This window comes from Borostomias antarcticus (assembly GCF_949987555.1).
Source record: "Borostomias antarcticus genome assembly, chromosome: 11".
In the NCBI taxonomy this organism is placed as follows: domain Eukaryota; kingdom Metazoa; phylum Chordata; class Actinopteri; order Stomiiformes; family Stomiidae; genus Borostomias; species Borostomias antarcticus.
The window spans coordinates 27,277,950-27,297,949 of NC_140244.1; the positions used below are offsets into that span (position 1 = coordinate 27,277,950).

General features: G+C 47.6%; 2 protein-coding genes across 2 annotated transcripts in view; both read left to right on the plus strand.

The window, feature by feature from the left end:
• Positions 1-8,600, plus strand: part of LOC311315216 (mitogen-activated protein kinase 12) — a gene marked incomplete at both ends in the record, with an annotated part of 14,488 nt that extends 5,888 nt beyond the window's left edge. Inside the window, 8 exons of the mRNA XM_084445831.1 lie at positions 2,567-2,596; positions 2,720-2,767; positions 5,130-5,244; positions 6,055-6,126; positions 6,505-6,584; positions 7,095-7,173; positions 7,507-7,683; positions 8,539-8,600. Coding sequence (XP_084301957.1) covers positions 2,567-2,596; positions 2,720-2,767; positions 5,130-5,244; positions 6,055-6,126; positions 6,505-6,584; positions 7,095-7,173; positions 7,507-7,683; positions 8,539-8,600 — 663 coding nt within the window. The remainder of the gene's footprint in view (positions 1-2,566; positions 2,597-2,719; positions 2,768-5,129; positions 5,245-6,054; positions 6,127-6,504; positions 6,585-7,094; positions 7,174-7,506; positions 7,684-8,538) is intronic.
• Positions 8,601-13,194: 4,594 nt separating this feature from the next.
• The window catches only part of dnase1l1 (deoxyribonuclease I-like 1), an 11,532-nt gene continuing 4,726 nt past the window's right edge, over positions 13,195-20,000 (plus strand). The window contains exons 1-4 of the mRNA XM_084446000.1: positions 13,195-13,254; positions 17,197-17,352; positions 17,784-17,872; positions 18,178-18,264. Of these exons, the coding sequence (XP_084302126.1) occupies positions 17,206-17,352; positions 17,784-17,872; positions 18,178-18,264 (323 nt within the window). The 5' untranslated portion in view covers positions 13,195-13,254; positions 17,197-17,205. The remainder of the gene's footprint in view (positions 13,255-17,196; positions 17,353-17,783; positions 17,873-18,177; positions 18,265-20,000) is intronic.

A 20,000-nucleotide genomic window follows, 5' to 3' on the forward strand; every position in this document is an offset into this window, starting at 1 on the left:
GTGTGACGGATGTGATATGTGTGGAGAACGACAGTTGGTCATCCAGGGTCACACCCAGATTCCTTGCAGTCCCAGTTGGCATCACTAATGTGTCTTGTCATGTGCGGGCAGCCCTTCCCCGGGAGGAACCGCAGTCCAGTCTTGTCCAGATTGAGCCTGAGGTAGTGTGTCATCATCCACTCCAGGATGTCAGCCAAGCACCCAGCTATGCGTGTCTCCACTTGTCTGTCAGAAGGGGGAAATGACCGGACTAGCTGGGTGTCATCTGCATAGCAGTGATAGGAGAAGCCATGCGAGCGAATGACAGAGCCCAGAGATGTAGTGTAGAGGGAAAACAGGAGAGGACCCAGGACAGACCCTTGTGGAACCCCCGTAGTCAGACTACGTGGTTCTGACATCGACCCTCTCCATGTCACCTGGTAGGAGCGCCCGTCAGTTGTTCAGACTAGACCCAGGCTGGGTCAGGGTGACCATCCAGGGCTTGGTTATTTGTTCCGACCAGACCTAGGCTAGGTCACAATGCTGCTGTATGCTAAGACCCTTTGAAATACTTTCATCGTTGATAGCCATGGTACTGTACATTGAGACTAAAGCCTTTCCTGAATGCAAGAGGTTATATGCACAACTCCAGTACTTCCTGAAATTAGACATGCTTCTCTATTTCCTGTCCTACACTATTGGATGAAGTGATTAATCAGGTGTACCTGACTGCAGCACAATGATCAGGCACACCTGAATAATCATTTCATCCAATAGTGTAAGACAGGAAATAGAGAAGCATGTCTAATTTCAGGAAGTACTGGAGTTGTGCATATAACCCATTGATTTATTCACAACATAGGCTACATGATAAGGCCGAAAACCTACTGTAGACTGGACAATAATTACTCAGTGAAAGAGTAGACTGTATATCAGTAACGATATTATCTCTCTACACAATACACAGCGAGTCATGCCCCGTTGCACTTTGTATGGCACCGAGCTACATTTTAGAAAAGCTAGCTAGAGAAACATAAGCCTTAAAAATCTGCAACTATACTTTCATAACAGGACTTTGAAAATATGAAAGATAAAACATTGTTTCATTGGAATGATATGAAAACACAGAACCGGGCGCACTGGGCTTTGGATTGGGGTATTTCTGGCATGGACAGACAGCTGAGGGCAGTTCTAGCAAATACATGAAGATTAGGCCGGACATTAAGCGCTTGTGCTGATTTACAATGACAACATAACAAGCCAAGCCAATGAGAGGGGGGTTTATTCAGAAGTGGGCTGGATACTATGCAGCCCTTGACCCATTTGGTAATCCTAAAGCTGATACCGCCTGCGCTCCCGGACTCTGACGCCTGACCAGGGCCCATTCTAGGATCAGACTTTTAGATGGGGCTGAGCCCCTAACAAGAATGTGACATGCATACAAAAATGTTCAACTCCCCTACAGTGCTTTCCATTATATGGAGTAACCAGCCAATGGGAAACAGTAGCCAGGTAGGCAGGCGTGACCCCCACAAACCCCCACAGAGAAAAAATGTTGACCATAAAATCCCAAATTTGGTGGCCTCTCAAATGCCACTTTTCCATCACACTGGTCATACGTACTGCATATTTTAATGAGTTTGCCGACCCAGTGAATTATTGTAAAGGATAACCCTAACCCACGGAACTAGTAATAGACGCTTTCACTTTCTTCTTCTGTGATTGTACTGGCGGACTACCAACATTAAAGGTGCATGCTGCCACCTACTGGAGCGGAGTGTGTAACAGCATATATAGAATACTGGATATTAAACCTGTTTAAATAAAGCCTTTTGAACCTGTAATTGTTAACAGACAAGTTCACAAAACTAGTGTGGGGGTTAAACAGTATTTCAGAAAATAATTATGATGAGGATGTTGTTGATATTATTATTATTATTGCACTAATATCTATTATTATTATTATTGCAATAATAATAATAATGATCCATCCATCCATCCATCGTCATCCTCTTATCCGGGGTCAGGTCGCGGAGGCAGCAGCTCCAGCAGGGAGCCCCAGACATCCCTTTCCCTAGCAGCATCAACCAGCTCTGCCTGGGGAATCTTTAGCCGCTCCCAGGCCAGTGCGGAGATGTAGTCCCGCCACCTAGTCCTAGGTCTACTAATGATCATAATAATGATCATAATACGAATATGTATTATTTTTTAGCAGCGCTGAGATGAAATTTAGTTGTGCTTGAGCACCCCTAAAGTCGCCCATGCGTCTGACTAGTCTTGTCATGTGCCAGCCTTCACTGTTGTCTTGTTTACCTACTGCCCAGTGCCATTCCAGCTTGGGTGTTGGTTCTGAGGAATCTGAAATACAAACAGCTGTGCTGGGCGGGTTCACAGCGGCGAGGAGCGCTTGAGGTCGATAGACCGTGTGATAGACCTTCATCCAATCACCTGCCAAGTATTTTTGAAAGTGCCCGCCCGTTTCCAAACAGTTTCCAATGGAGAGTTCCCAGATAGTGATACAAAGCAAACCATCTGGGGCGTCAGGTTAGTAGTAAACTAATGCTTTTCCTTTTCTCTCTCTTTGCAGTATATACATTCAGCTGGCATCATCCATCGGGTTGGTATTGTATATCCCAGGGCAACAGTTCAGCACGGTAATGTACAGTAAAGTTTAGTAAAGGTGAAGTACTGGAGGTTCTACTGTGTGTGACCAGGTGACCCCTTCTCTCGCCCTTCTCAGGACCTCAAACCTGGCAACCTGGCTGTGAATGAGAACTGTGAATTAAAGGTAAATCAAATCAAATCAAACTTTATTTGTATAGCGCATTTCATACACAGAGGCAACACAATGTGCTTTACAGAGAGCAAGGGAGGTGGGCATACGACCCACTCTCTACATATTCCAGAGGGAAGCAAAAAAACAGTTTCACCCATGGGCCAAAAAGTGAGCTGTAGAAATTCTTCCCTGACCCCTCTCAACGAGACAATCGAGCTCCTGGAAAATGTTTGTCTATTGGCCAAGAACATTTACAGAGCAGTAAACATGGGCTAGATACTTCATAAGAGAGACATGACTAACAGTAGAGAATACAAATAGATGTTGCCTACATGGTCGGCCATTATGTGTTAGCTATCCCTGTAGTCAATAATAGGATATTTAAGTGAATTATAAATCATAATCAGACCATGTTATTTTGATACAGACTATAATAGCCAGGTTAAGATCATGCAGCATTACTCACAGACACACCGCTAATACTCACAGACACACAGTCTAATACTCACAGACACACCGCTAATACTCACAGACACACAGTCTAATACTCACAGACACAGTCTAATACTCACAGACACAGTCTAATACTCACAGACACAGTCTAATACTCACAGATACACAGTCTAATACTCACAGATACACAGTCTAATACTCACAGATACACAGTCTAATACTCACAGACACACAGTCTAATACTCACAGACACAGTCTAATACTCACAGATACACAGTCTAATACTCACAGATACACAGTCTAATACTCACAGATACACAGTCTAATACTCACAGACACACAGTCTAATACTCACAGACACAGTCTAATACTCACAGATACACAGTCTAATACTCACAGATACACAGTCTAATACTCACAGATACACAGTCTAATACTCACAGACACACAGTCTAATACTCACAGACACAGTCTAATACTCACAGATACACAGTCTAATACTCACAGATACACAGTCTAATACTCACAGATACACAGTCTAATACTCACAGATACACAGTCTAATACTCACAGACACACAGTCTAAAACTCACAGACACAGTCTAATACTCACAGATACACAGTCTAATACTCACAGATACACAGTCTAATACTCACAGATACACAGTCTAATACTCACAGATACACAGTCTAATACTCACAGACACACAGTCTAATACTCACAGACACAGTCTAATACTCACAGATACACAGTCTAATACTCACAGATACACAGTCTAATACTCACAGATACACAGTCTAATACTCACAGACACACAGTCTAATACTCACAGACACACAGTCTAATACTCACAGATACACAGTCTAATACTCACAGACACACAGTCTAATACTCACAGATACACAGTCTAATACTCACAGATACACAGTCTAATACTCACAGACACACAGTCTAATACTCACAGACACAGTCTAATACTCACAGACACACAGTCTAATACTCACAGATACACAGTCTAATACTCACAGACACACAGTCTAATACTCACAGACACACAGTCTAATACTCACAGACACACAGTCTAATACTCACAGATACACAGTCTAATACTCACAGACACAGTCTAATACTCACAGACACACAGTCTAATACTCACAGATACACAGTCTAATACTCACAGACACACAGTCTAATACTCACAGATACACAGTCTAATACTCACAGATACACAGTCTAATACTCACAGATACAGTCTAATACTCACAGACACACAGTCTAATACTCACAGACACACAGTCTAAAACTCACAGATACACAGTCTAATACTCACAGATACACAGTCTAATACTCACAGATACACAGTCTAATACTCACAGATACACAGTCTAATACTCACAGACACACAGTCTAATACTCATAGATACACAGTCTAATACTCACAGATACACAGTCTAATACTCACAGATACACAGTCTAATACTCACAGATACACAGTCTAATACTCACAGACACACAGTCTAATACTCAGACACAGTCTAATACTCACAGATACACAGTCGAATACTCGATACACATTCGAATACTCACAGATACACAGTCTAATACTCACAGACACAGTCTAATACTCACAGATACACAGTCTAATACTCACAGATACACAGTCTAATACTCACAGACACATTTCTGAGTGGCTCCCTGTGACTGTGGGCAGGCAGATGATTAATCGCCACTGAATGATTGAATGATGCAGCCGTTTCAAACCTACATCTTTGTTCTCTATTCCCTTTGTTTCTCTTTCTCTGTTCCCTCTGGTCTCTCTCCCTCTCTCTCTCTCCCTCTCTCTCTCACACTCTCTCTCTCTCCCTCTCTCTTTCTCTCTCCCTCTCTCTCACACTCCCTCTCCCTCTCCCTCTCTCTCAGATCCTGGACTTCGGCCTAGCGCGTCAGACGGAGAGTGAGATGACGGGCTACGTGGTGACGCGCTGGTACAGGGCGCCAGAGATCATATTCAACTGGATGCACTACAGCCAGACAGGTGACACAAACACAGTGACTCCATGAGGACTGTCTCACTCTCACCATCAGTCCACCAGAGACTGTCTCACTCTCACCATCAGTCCACCAGAGACTGTCTCACTCACACCATCAGTCCACCAGAGACTGTCTCACTCACACCATCAGTCCACCAGAGACTGTCTCACTCACACCATCAGTCCACCAGAGACTGTCTCACTCACACCATCAGTCCATCAGAGACTGTCTCACTCACACCATCAGTCCATCAGAGACTGTCTCACTCACACCATCAGTCCACCAGAGACTGTCTCACTCACACCATCAGTCCACTGGAGACTGTCTCAGACTACTTTACCATTATTATTATTATTATTATTATTATTACTTTACCGTTATTATTTCAAAATGTTCTGGCTGATGTTTCAATGATCGGTTTTCTCTTTTACTCACACCTTCCCAATGCATCTGCTCTCTCTCTCCCTCTCTCTCTTTCTCTCTGTCTCTATCTCTCTCTCCCTCCCTCCCTCTCTCTCTCCCTCCCTCCCCCTCTCTCTTCGTCTCTCTCTCTGTCCCTCCCTCCCCCTCTCCGTCTCTCTCTCTGTCCCTCCCTTCCCCTCTCTCTCCCTCTCTCTCTTTCTCCCTCTCTGTCTCTATCTCTCTCTCCCTCCCTCCCTCTCTCTCTCTGTCCCTCCCTCCCCCTCTCTCTCCGTCTCTCTCTGTCCCTTCCTCCCCCTCTCTCTCTCTGTCCCTCCCTTCACCTCTCTCTCTCTCTCTGTCCCTCCCTCCCCCTCCCCCTCTCTCTCTCTCTCTCTCTCTCTCTCTCTCTTAGTGGATGTGTGGTCTGCAGGCTGTATTCTGGCTGAGATGATCACGGGCAAAGTTCTGTTCCCGGGCAACGACAGTATCCTCTATTTCTTTGTACATTTACGTTTATATTTATTTACTGGCGAGCAGTAGTCGGCTTTTCCTACGTTAAATGCAATTATTGTTAGTCGCTTTGGATAAAAGCGTCTGCTAAATGACTAATGTAATGTGATGTCCTGTTCATTTCCTCTATATGTCCTGTATATGTCTTGAATACTTCTTTTATAATGCCCGATGTACAGTATGGCCTATATATGCTCTCTATATGTCATGTACAGTATGGCCTATATATGCTCTATATGTGTCATGTACAGTATGGCCTATATATGCTCTATATATGTCATGTACAGTATGCTCTATATATGCTCTATATATGTCATGTACTCCCGAGTCCTTCCTTAACCTGGCTGCTCAGGTATCGACCAGTTGAAGAAAATTCTGGAGCTGACAGGAACGCCTCAGTCCTCCCTGGTCCAGAAGATGCAGAGCAAAGATGTATGAAGCCTCACCCTGACCTCCTGACCTCACCCTGACCTCCTGACCTCCTGACCTCCACTCACCCCTCTCTGTCTGGTCCTAACCTCCCCCTGACCTCCTGACCTCCACACGCCCCTCTCTGTCTGGTCCTAACCTCCCCCTGACCTCCTGACCTCCACACACCCCTCTCTGTCTGGTCCTAACCTCCCCCTGACCTCCTGACCTCCACACACCCCTGTCTGACACCTGATCCTCAGTGTCACTCCGTGTCCCCTGACATTCTGTTCTCGGACCTCTTCAACATCCTTCTGTGTTTTTCCGATGTCCCTGTATGTCCCAAGACACCTTGCATCCCCCCTCGTGTCCTCCTGCGTGTCCCCCAGTCTTGGTTTACCGCCCGTCGTCAGGGATGTTGGACTACAGGGGTCGCACAGTGACCACCAACATGGCCGACATTTCTGACAATACAGAAATACTACAAAAGCGCCTTTAATGTGTGGATGTAATGGTTGTGTCCTCCCTGTCCAGGCACGCTCCTATGTGCAAGGACTGCCTATCCAGAGGAAGAAGAACTTCCCTGAGGTGTTCTCCTCCATGGATGAGAAGGGTGAGTCTCTCCATCCTCTGATCTCTGATCTACGAGATAGAGGTGCTGTTCAGGACCTGAACTAGCTGGCAGGACAGAGACACTAGCAACGGTTTATCTCGTGCGACTCGGTGTGTAAAAATGGAACTAACTCCAGATCTGCAATCTGCTCGACTACCTCAGGATAATATTACTACCTGTTTTTTAATGTCTCTCTCTCTCTCTGTCTGAATGGATGAAATTCCCCATTCCATCATGTTTATTGAAGGATCTGTAATCATAGTTATGTACAGGATACCGGTATCATGTACAGTGAAATGCATGATTGAAGTTGACCTTGATGTTGACCCGCAGCGGTGGACCTGCTGGAGCGGATTCTGGTTCTGGACCCAGAGACCCGGCCCACGGCGGAGCTGGGCCTCTCACACCCGTACCTCTCCGAGTACCACGAGCGTGAGTCCGAGCCGGACGCCGCCGTCCCCTACGACGACTCCTTCGAGAGCCTGGAGCTGGACGTGTGCGAGTGGAAGAGTGAGTACAGGGGAGCGGACGCTTCCTTCTTAAAGGGAGTGGAAGGTCAGGAGGTCAGGAGGTCAGGGTGAGGTGGAAGAGTGAGTACAGGGGAGTGGACGCGTCCTTCTTAAAGGGAGTGGAAGGGTGAGTACAGGGGAGCGGACGCTTCCTTCTTAAAGGGAGTGGAAGAGTGAGTACAGGGGAGCGGACGCTTCCTTAAGAGCCAAATTCAGGTCAATACGTTGCTCCTCCCATAATAGGAACTGATGATATTTAGGTAGGAACTCACCTGTTGTTGGCTAGGTGTTGCTGCACGGATGGCAGTTTTTGACCACACACACACACACAAACACACACACACACACACACACACACACACACACACACACACACACAAACGTGCGCACCGGTTGGTTTGCTTCTCTTATGGAAGGACAATAAATGGACCTAGTGTTGCCACAGCAGTTTGTTGTCTGACTACTTTATCAACAAACACGGTAACGTAAAATGTGCGTCAATCAGGTCAACCCAGAGCAACAGCGCCTCAGGGTCTTAAAGCACTAGGCTTAGCCTCTACAGGTATGGTTCGCCCAAATTACATATCCTTCTGTTTTGTCATTTCAATTGTCTTGAGTGGAATTGAATAATTGAGCGTCCACAATCTGATTATTGATAAAGTATCAGTAGACTCTTGATACGATTTTAGCCATACCAATGAATGTGGATGAGAGCAGTGGGTGAGACCACTTAATGTGGATGAGGCCAGTATCAGTGTGTGATGTGTAGTTTGCATTAAACGCTGACTAATGCGGATGAGTTTTTGTCAGTGTGAGAGGCCCTTCTGTGTAACCCCCTCTGCCTTTTTCTGTCCAGGTCTTATCCACATGGAGATAATGACTTTCGATCCCAACAACCCCAGTGCCACGGCCATGTAGGACGCCTGGACGCGTTGGCGGCCCCTAGTGTGTGCCCGGAGTACTTCATGACATGAGGGTCAGCGAGAGAAACTTGGCAAGAATATCTTTGGTTCAAGATCTACACCAAGAATATCAAGCTGTTTCAAGCTGTCCAGCAAGTGTCGTTTTTTTTTTTACTCTTTGAGAGGACTTTGTTAAGACTTTGTTAAGACTTTGTTAAGACTTTGTTATAGACATCTAAGCTACAATGCGGTAAAACATGTGTCATCATGTATTTATCCGATGATGTAAATTCTTCAATTATTTTAAGGTCATACGGGAGTATGTGGTGCAGTAATATTGTTACAGTTGGAACAGTGTTTATAGAAACACTGCATTCTATAAAAAAGAATTGTCTATAAAAAAAAGTATAATTCAGCCTCTGTATTCCTCTGGGTACAGCACAATATGGATGTACATTTTAAATCTTGAGTAAATCTTGAGTAAAACTTTGTATCATTTAAAGGTGTCTGCACCATCTGTTGTACTGTGCCTGTGCGCACGTGTGTGTTGTTACAGAAATTATTCTAATCATTAAAAATGAGTAGTTGAAATCCCAAGGTTCACCTTTGTAAGTCCAACGCTGGTTACTTTTATCCCAACAGTTACAAGTTTGCAAAGTTGGGCTCTCTGGTAGGAGACAAGTTCCGCCAAGAGACATGATTATCCTCAAAAACAGCATTCTATCCACCGTGGGCTCAACCCATACATGCATATGAACCCATATATGCATTGTCCCTCATCCTCCTCTTCAACACAATCTCCAGGCTGTCCAGTTGTTGTCCCACAGCAGAACTGGCCCTCCTCACCAGCGTGTTCAGAACTGACCCTCCTCACCAGCGTGTTCAGAACTGGCCCTCCTCCCCAGCGTGTTCAGAACTGGCCCTCCTCACCAGCGTGTTCAGAACTGGCCCTCCTCACCAGCGTGTTCAGTCGGTCTGTCTCCCCTCCTCCCCAGCGTGTTCAGAACTGGCCCTCCTCACCAGCGTGTTCAGAACTGGCCCTCCTCACCAGCGTGTTCAGAACTGGCCCTCCTCACCAGCGTGTTCAGAACTGGCCCTCCTCACCAGCGTGTTCAGAACTGGCCCTCCTCACCAGCGTGTTCAGAACTGGCCCTCCTCACCAGCGTGTTCAGAACTGGCCCTCCTCACCAGCGTGTTCAGTCGGTCTGTGTCCCCAGGCCTGGTGCTGCCTCATATGATTAACCTCAACCTGTAAATGATTTTAAGAAATTATTCTTTGATTAAAGCTAGGGGTTGACTTTTTTCATGGTTAATAAATGATTTGTTAAACATTTAATACTCTCTAAATCTTGTGCCGAGTCTTTGAGCAACCTAAAGCATTTCTGAAAAAAAAAGTTAATAATGAACTTCTTATTAGCAAACCATTTTTATACTTTTACACTTTTTACTTTTATACTCCACAGAGCGCATTCAGAAGCAAAAGCAGTTCCCAAGGCGGCACCGTAGCTTTGCGCAAAGGGCGAAGACAGCGCACGCCGGTCAAAAAACGCTTGACCCATAGACGCTTGACCCATAGACCGTAGTCCTGGCCAACGCCTCATGGCACATGGAAATTGGCTGCGGTATGATTACACCCCCTGGTGGCAGGGAAAGCGTACAGCAGCGCCTTGGGCCAGGGGGCATGCGCGAACGCGTCCACCCCCACCCCCTAGCAGAGGCTGGTCCCCCCCCACCCCCTAGCAGAGGCTGGTCCCCCCACACCCCCTAGCAGAGGCTGGTCACCCCCCACCCCCCCCTAGCAGAGGCTGGTCCCCCCCCACCCCCTAGCAGAGGCTGGTCCCCCACCACCCCCTAGCAGAGGCTGGTCCCCCCCCACCCCCTAGCAGAGGCTGGTCCGCCCCCACCCCCTAGCAGAGGCTGGTCCCGCTGACTCAGAGAGAACCAGAGGGGACACTTTGCATTCTCTCTCTCTCGAGGGGAAGATCCACTCGGGCCATCCCAAACTGAACCCAGAGCTGAGCCCCAATCAGAGGATGTAAGATCCACTCACCCTTAGGGATGTAATGGTCTGAAAATGTCATACCACGATTTTAGTTACCAAAATTACCGTGGTTCGGTATTATCACGGTATTTTTTACAAATATGCTGAAAATGCTCAATAAGTAGGCTACTGATAGACAGTCTGGAATAATTTCAACAACCTTTATTTAAAAAAACACAAATAACACAGGGAAAGCCAGGCCTCAACGGTTGAAAGGGCATCATGTCCTTTGCTGTGTAACATGGAAGAGCTGCAGTGAGGTGTTTGGCATTGTTGGATGTGGGTGCGTAAGCGTGTCATTTCCTCTGAAGTGGAAACTGGGAATGGCGTCGGACTGTAGGCCTATGTCTATAGTAGCCTATTTACCGTGGTTATTCAAAGCACAGTAATCAAACACGGTTTTAATGATAATTAACCCCCCCCCCCCCCGCCATCTAGCTACTTCTAGCAACTTCTGGGACAGCCAATAGCTACTTCCCTTACTGAAGAGTTGGCAACACTGCTTCCGGTCACGGGGCAAAAGCCCTGGCGGCGCGACGCGGAGCCGCGAGCTAATTAGCATAAAACAGATCCTATTTTATGCTAATTTCCGCGTAGCGGTGTCCAATCAGGAGAGGGTAGGTGTGTTTCCCCGTGTAGCTCAGATCAAAAAATGGAGGAAAGGATTATAACGGACCTAGTTGGGAACAGGTGCCATCCATCCATCATCCATCCATCCATCCATCCACCCATCCATCCATCCATCCATCCATCCATCCATCCATCCATCCACCCACCCCTCCATCCATCCATCCATCCATCCACTCCTCCATCCATCCATCCATCCATCCCTCCATCCATCCATCCATCCATCCATCCATCCATCCATCCATCCCTCCACCCATCCATCCATCCACCCACCCACCCATCCATCCATCCATCCATCCATCCATCCATCCATCCATCCACCCACCCCTCCATCCATCCATCCATCCACCCCTCCATCCATCCATCCATCCATCCACCCCTCCATCCATCCATCCATCCATCCATCCATCCCTCCATCCATCCATCCATCCATCCATCCATCCATCCATCCCTCCACCCATCCATCCACCCACCCACCCACCCATCCATCCATCCATCCATCCATCCATCCATCCATCCATCCATCCATCCATCCATCCATCCATCCATCCATCACTCCATCCATCCATCCATCCATCCATCCATCCATCCACCCACCCACCCATCCATCCATCCATCCATCCATCCATCCATCCATCCATCCATCCATCCATCCACCCACCCCTCCATCCATCCATCCATCCACCCCTCCATCCATCCACCCCTCCATCCATCCATCCCTCCATCCATCCATCCATCCATCCATCCCTCCACCCATCCATCCACCCACCCACCCACCCATCCATCCATCCATCCATCCATCCATCCATCCATCACTCCATCCATCCATCCATCCATCCATCCATCCATCCATCCATCCATCCATCCATCCATCCATCCATCTTCATCCGCTTATCCAGGATCGGGTCGCGGAGGCAGCAGCTCCAGCAGGGGGCCCCAGACATCCCTTTCCCTAGCAGCATCAACCAACTCTGCCTGGGGAATCTTTAGCCGCTCCCAGGCCAGTGCGGAGATGTAGTCCCGCCACCTAGTCCTGGGTCTACCCCGCGGCCTCCTCCCAGCCGGACACGCCTGGAACACCTCCCTAGGGAGGCGCCCAGGAGGCATCCGCACTAGATGCCCCAACCACCTCAACTGGCTCCTTTCGACGCAAAGGAGCAGCGGCTCTACTCCGAGCCTCTCCCGGATGACTGAACTTCTCACCCGATCTCTCAGGGAGACCCCAGCCACCCTCCGGAGAAAACTCATTTCGGCCGCTTGTATCCGTGATCTCGTTCTTTCGGTCATGACCCATCCTTCATGACCATAGGTGAGGGTGGGGATGAAGATAGACCGGTAGATCGAGAGCTTTGCCTTTTGGCTCAGCTCTCTTTTCGTCACAACAGTGCGGCACAGGTGCGTGAATGTTTATTTTTCTTCAGTCAGTGTAGCAGGCTAGGGTTTCTCAAGCCAATAGGAGCTTGCCCTGTGGGGCAGAGGTCCACAAAATAGAACACATCATAGTAGCAGCAGCAAGATTTCAACACACCTTAAACAACAGGACCTAATCAGGGAAGCAACACTCCAATTGATTTTGCCTATAACCCCTTCACCTCTTCATACCAGTCCAACCTGATCTGACTCAGTGTGTGTGTGTGTGTGTGTGTGTGTGTGAGAAATGGGTAGTGTGTAATGAAACTAGAGTATAATAGATGACTCATTCAATATTCCTCCCTTCCGTCTCTCGTTCTCTTTACCACTTCTTCCCTGACCGTCTCTTCCCCCTCTCTGTTCCTCTGACGGTGTCTATCTGAGGGCTCAGTGCGTTGACACATATGGCCCTGCAGCCAGCAGGGGGAGGGCCTAGGGGAGGTGGCCTAGGGGAGGGAGGGGGGGGCCTAGGGGAGGGAGGGGGGGGCCTAGGGGAGGGTCAGGGAGGAGAGGTGTGGCCATCTTCAGTTGGTCTGGAACCAGGAAATGAACCACTCTAGTAAACAGACTGAAACTGCTCCAGCAAGATAAGGTAAACGGATGACTTATCTCTTTTCTGTTTTCACTCATACTCTTCTATTTAGTCTGGGGTCATCAACCTTATATTTTATTATTTCTCAGCTCTCCCGTTGATTCTGTGCAGGACTGGTAACCTGAGGAGGGTGTGTATACGTAGGTATGTGTGAGTGTGGGAGTGTGTGTGTGTGAGAGAGAAAGAGACGCACGCACTACCACAACAGAGCTACTTCTATTTTGATGTGCCATTTGAATCATTTTATGTGTGTGTGTGTGTGTGTGTGTGTGTGTGTGAGAGTGAGAGAGTGTGTTGTGTGTGAGAGAGAGAGAAAGAGAGACACACACACTACCACAACTGAGATACTTCTTTGAGATACCCCCCCCCGTAGAGGCAGGGTTGGTGCTGTAGTCCCCCCCCCCCCGTAGAGGCAGGGTTGGTGCTGTAGTCCCCCCCCCCGTAGAGGCAGGGTTGGTGCTGTAGTCCCCCCCCCCGTAGAGGCAGGGTTGGTGCTGTAGTCCCCCCCCCCGTAGAGGCAGGGTTGGTGCTGTAGTCCCCCCCCCCGTAGAGGCAGGGTTGGTGCTGTAGTCCCCCCCCCCGTAGAGGCAGGGTTGGTGCTGTAGTCGTCCCCCCAAATATGTTCAGGTAGAACAAAAATATTCACGAAGAAGTTGAAAAAACCTGAAATCTGTGTGTGTGTGTGTGTGTATATGCCTCCGTGTGTATGTGTGTATGAGTGTGTGTATGTATATGCCTGCGTGTGTATGTGTGTGTGTGTGTATGTATGTATGCCTGCGTGTGTATGTGTGTGTATGTATATGCCTGCGTGTGTATGTGTCTGTGTGTGTATGCCTACATGTATGTGTGTGTGTGTGTTTGTGTGAGGTAGAGAGAGAGAGAGAGAGAGAGTGAAGGAGAGACAGAAGCAAGGGGAAGCAAGTAGTTTAGCGCTTAAGAGCGTTGGACCAGTAACGGAATGATTGCTGGTCCAAAGCCGAGTCCTTGAGCAAGGCACGTAACCCCTGAGTCCTTGAGCAAGGCACGTAACCCCTGAGTCCTTGAGCAAGGCACGTAACCCCTGAGTCCTTGAGCAAGGCACGTAACCCCTGAGTCCTTGAGCAAGGCACGTAACCCCTGAGTCCTTGAGCAAGGCACGTCACCCCTGCTGTTCCTGTAAGTCGCTTGGGATACAAACATCAGCTAGATGACAATTATTCAGATGTGACTCACATGAGCTTACACTGTTCAGAACGGGTTCTGACTCCTCTAACAAGTTCTGACTCCTCTCTGTTCAGAACGGGTTCTGACTCCTCTAACAGGTTCTGACTCCTCTCTGTTCAGAACGGGTTCTGACTCCTCTCTGTTCAGATCAGGTTCTGACTCCTCTCTGTTCAGAACCGGTTCTGACTCCTCTCTGTTCAGAACGGGTTCTGACTCCTCTCTGTTCAGAACAGGTTCTGACTCCTCTAACGGGTTCTGACTCCTCTCTGTTCAGAACAGGTTCTGACTCCTCTAACGGGTTCTGACTCCTCTAACGGGTTCTGACTCCTCTCTGTTCAGAACGGGTTCTGACTCCTCTCTGTTCAGAACGGGTTCTGACTCCTCTCTGTTCAGAACGGGTTCTGACTCCTCTAACAGGTTCTGACTCCTCTCTTAGATAAACACCCAAGTATGGTGTTACTCTCAGTGCAGGATCGGACCTAGAGCGCAAACAGAGGTCTTTCTCTTTTTAAAACACGCTGAACAAGACGTTTACCTTACAGGACAATCATTTGATTGGTCGATTGACATATATACTGTACGGTATACTCACTACAACCACTCACACAAACAAACCGCTAAAGAAGAACTTAGGAACAAACACAGATTCACATGAAGAACTGTGGGAGTTGGAGATGTGCCAAGAATCACCAGGTGACATCACCAGTCTAATGAACTTAAGCATAACCCCCGCACACCCCTCCCCCGCACACCCCTCCCCCACACACCCCCCCCCCACACACCCCTCCCCCACACACCCCTCCCCCACACACCCCTCCCCACACACCCCTCCCCCACACCTCCCTCCACACACACCTCCCCACACACCCCTCCCCCGCACACCCCTCCCCCGCACACCCCTCCCCCACACACCCCTCCCCCACACACTCCTCCCCCAACTTCTCCTCAGCTCAGCTGCTGGTCACTCTTGTATTTCCCAATATTCTGAATCTTTCTCAAGTCTGACTTCCCATGCATGAAAAATCACAAACTTTGCTCATAGGTCCAGTCCTATAGGTCCAGTCCTATAGGTCCAGGTCCAGTCCTATAGGTCCAGGTCCAGTCCTATAGGACCTATACCAGGTCCTATACCAGAAGCCCTCAACTGGCATTGGGGGCCAATAGTCCTGATGGTAGCGCTACAGCAACAGTCTAAAGTTTAAAACGTTTTCTCAAAAACTTGTAAACCTATCAAACCCTTCTCCTCCCACAATTTTTGGTCAGTTAACACCACAATTTCTACACTGCATCTTCAGACTGTCCTTCACAAACGAACCACACAGATTTGCTTTTAGCTTAGCCATTAGCCTTTATGCACAGTTTGTCCTTGGCAGAGTATAGTATCGTTTTAATTTGTTGTATTTTTTAAATGTGTTAGTTTCTCTTCCTCTAGTAGTTAATAAAATGCTTGGTGCAGCTTCAAGCTTGATCAGGCCAACCGCTTCCTCATTTGTAGCTGTTACTGTTGCTGTTTCTTCATCTTGTTTGCATTTCTTCATCTGACTCTGTCTGCTAATCAGTCTGACTCTGTCTGCTAATCAGTCTGACTCTGTCTGCTAATCAGTCTGACTCTGTCTGCTAATCAGTCTGACTCTGTCTGCTAATCAGTCTGACTCTGTCTGCTAATCAGTCTGACTCTGTCTGCTAATCAGTCTGACTCTGTCTGCTAATCAGTCTGACTCTGTCTGCTAATCAGTCTGACTCTGTCTGCTAATCAGTCTGACTCTGTCTGCTAATCAGTCTGACTCTGTCTGCTAATCAGTCTGACTCTGTCTGCTAATCAGTCTGACTCTGTCTGCTAATCAGTCTGACTCTGTCTGCTAATCAGTCTGACTCTGTCTGCTAATCAGTCTGACTCTGTCTGCTAATCAGTCTGACTCTGTCTGCTAATCAGTCTCACTCTGTCTGCTAATCAGTCTCACCTGTGTTCAATCCAATCAATTCCATCAATCAGTGAATCCATGCTCAGTCCAGAGTCCCACAACTCATTCCCATCACAGTATGTAGGCTTACTAAAATGTTCATCCAGGATTCCTATGGTGTAAATTGCTGACTTTTATCTTTTGCTTTGTTTTGTTTGATACCACACCAAGTGATACTAATGTAACTTCCATCACTCTGAATAAAGGAGCATGGCTTTCTTCCAGGACTTGTTCTTATAGAAACCTATGATGTTTTTAGCCCTTCTTGCTCTGAAAATGTAATTTAATATAATTTATTGCTCTATAAATGTTATTAGCCTTTAAACAAACATACTCCAGGAGCTTGCTTGAGATTGAGATTGCCTCGTTGAGAGGGGTCAGGGAAGAATTTTTACTGCTCACTTTTCTGGCCCCCGGGTGAAACTGTTTTTGTTTTTTGCTTCCCTCTGGAATATGTAGAGAGTGGGTCGTATGCCCACCTCTCTTGTTCTCTGTAAAGCGCATTGTGTTGCCCTGTGTATGAAATGCGCTATACAAATAAAGCTTTGATTGATTTGATTGATATAGAAGGCTTTATTGATGACGGACATGTTGGCTCTGACATGTACAGCTTCACTTGTTAGGAACTGAGTCACCTGCGTCCCTTATAGAGGCTTTACTGACCATGACTGGGATGTACAGTCAAATCTCTCAGTAAAATACACTCATGGTATGTGTGTGTGTGTGTGTGTGTGTGTGTGTGTGTGTGTGTGTGTGTGTGTGCGCACTTCTCTCCTAGCTCGGCAGCATGGCCTCTTCGTCCCTCCTCTTCCTCGTCCTGCTGAGCGTGTGCGGAGTGTGGCGGACCTCGGCGTTCCGGATCTGCGCCTTCAACCTCCACGGCTTCGGAGAGTCCAAGTCCGCCAACGCCAAGGTCATGCACGTGCTGGTCAGGGTGAGCTGACGGACGACAGGGTGGACAGCCTCACTCCCACTCTGGTCTAACCACATTAACTACTTTTTGGAATATCTCACAGGTGTTTTATATCATTCTAATTTTTCATGTCTTTGTCTATCATTTTGTTGTCATTCCTAATGACTTTGTATCAGTTTTCTGTTTCTGTTTCAATTAGTACTTGTTATAAATACCCATAATTTCCATCAGTAAGTAATAGTTATTTTGCTCAAATTTCAATCTGTTTTTTTCTTCAAGCTGAGGGACGACTGTGGACTGGTTCTGAATTCATTAAGAAGGGCTGCAGCTTAGATGTTGACTGAGTCCTCTGATCTCTCTCTCTTCTCTTTTCTTGTGTGTGTGTGTGTGTGTGTGTGTGTGTGTGTGTGTGTGTGTGTGTGTGTGTGTGTGTGTGTGTGTGCGTGTTTCAGATTATCTCCCGTTGTGATGTGTGTCTGCTGCAGGAGGTGAGAGATCTGAAGCAGAAGGCCATTCCTTTGCTGCTGGCAGCCATCAACAGGTGATACACCACCACCATCACACACACACACACACACACACACACACACACACACCACCGTCACACACAGCTCAATGTATCACCAGGGACACGTCTCAATACTATCATCTCGTCTTCATCACATTTACATACAGTGAAGGACTCAAGTCTATTGAAATGCAGCCACGACCTCCACTGTTAAACTAGAAATCTCTCTCATTCTCTCCCTCTCCCTCTCTCTCTCCCCCTCTCTCTCCCTCTCCTCCCCTCTCTCTCTCTCCCTCTCTCTCTCCTTCTCTCCCTCTCTCTCTCTCTCCCCCTCTCAGATATGACACTGACAACAATTATCAGTATGTGGCCAGTGAGCGTCTGGGTAGAACATCTTACAAGGAGCAGTATGTGTTCGTGTACAGGTGAGTCATATTAAGCAAAATAGCCGAACCCTCGCATCTCTTTTCAGTGAATAATCACAGGCATGTATTTAATTTAACTTAATTTATTACACGGCTCTCTGAAATACTCGATTCTGATTGGGCAATGGTGCATTCTACCAGTCAATTGTTTCTCGATAATTGACCGCCGTCAAGGGAAACCGAGCAATATTGACCGTTGCCACGGGCAACACATTATATGTCTGTGGGCGACAGTTGAAAGTTGTCTGAAAGTTGCTGAACATTGTAAACGGTTAATAACTCTTTTGGCTGTTGAATATGAACCCATTCTCATTAGGCCAATCTCTGAAAGCACCCATTGCCCACAAGGAACCATTTCACTTGTTAAATAAAAAGTGTAGTCTTATTACTATTAATGTCATTGGTAAGTAGCTGTGTGATATACAGACTGACACCGACTTCCTACGTATAGCCAGATGGCCATACATAGCCTTCTGGTAACAGGTGTAGGCAATTCATTTGAAATTACATCATTCAATTAGTGACATTCAAAAAAACAAAAATTGGAAAAACATTGTGCTCGCTAATGGGAACATACAGATCCAGTTATATCCTTCATTTGACTTGGTTTAGACATATGCTATTGTTGGCTCCAAAATGCCCTTATAATTTACAGTAGAATTCATCAGTTCTTCCATAGTATTCAACAGGCATATTTTTATCCAAACACAGCATATATCAATGTCATCATCTGGGGTACCCCTTAGTATATAAATGCTCTCAAATCAAAATCCTCAGTAAGACCGTTGGGATTCAGTGTCCACACGAGTTCCAAAAAGCTTCTCTTTTCAACAGAGTTGTTTCTTGGTTCCCTCCCCTCGTAGAGTGAGTATCCTTCTCTAAAGTGAGCTCTCTGAATGGTTTTCTTGGTTCCCTCCCCTCAGAGTGAGTATCCTAGTGAGCTCTCTGAACGGTCAGACTGAAGGAAATGCTGGGTCACAGGTCAGGTGACATTTCTACATCTTATGGTTCTTCTGTGGGTTAGTAGGGACTAGTGTCCTGGGTTAGTAGGGACTAGTGTCCTGGGTTAGTAGGGCTAGTGTCCTGGGTTAGTAGGGACTAGTGTCCTGGGTTAGTAGGGCTAGTGTCCTGGGTTAGTAGGGCTAGTGTCCTGGGTTAGTAGGGCTAGTGTCCTGGGTTAGTAGGGCTAGTGTCCTGGGTTAGTAGGGCTAGTGTCCTGGGTTAGTAGGGCTAGTGTCCTGGGTTAGTAGGGCTAGTGTCCTGGGGCCCCAGTCCAAGGGCCCCGCAGCAGCTCTCCTCCAAGGGCCCAGCACCGGCTCTAGTCCAAGGGCCCAGCACCGGCTCTAGTCCAAGGGCCCAGCACCTGCTCTAGTCCAAGGGCCCAGCACCTGCTCTAGTCCAAGGGCCCAGCACCGGCTCTAGTCCAAGGGCCCCGCAGCAGCTCTAGTCCAAGGGCCCAGCACCGGCTCTAGTCCAAGGGCCCCGCAGCAGCTCTAGTCCAAGGGCCCCGCAGCAGCTCTAGTCCAAGGGCCCAGCACCTGCTCTAGTCCAAGGGCCCCGCAGCAGCTCTCCTCCAAGGGCCCAGCACCTGCTCTAGTCCAAGGGCCCAGCACCGGCTCTAGTCCAAGTGGTTTTATTCTTCAGCACAGAGGCCTTGCCTTCACTTTCTTGGTTGTAGAATTGCATTGGGCACAGACGCCACATTTGTAGTTCCCATCAGGGACGCGTGTCATTTG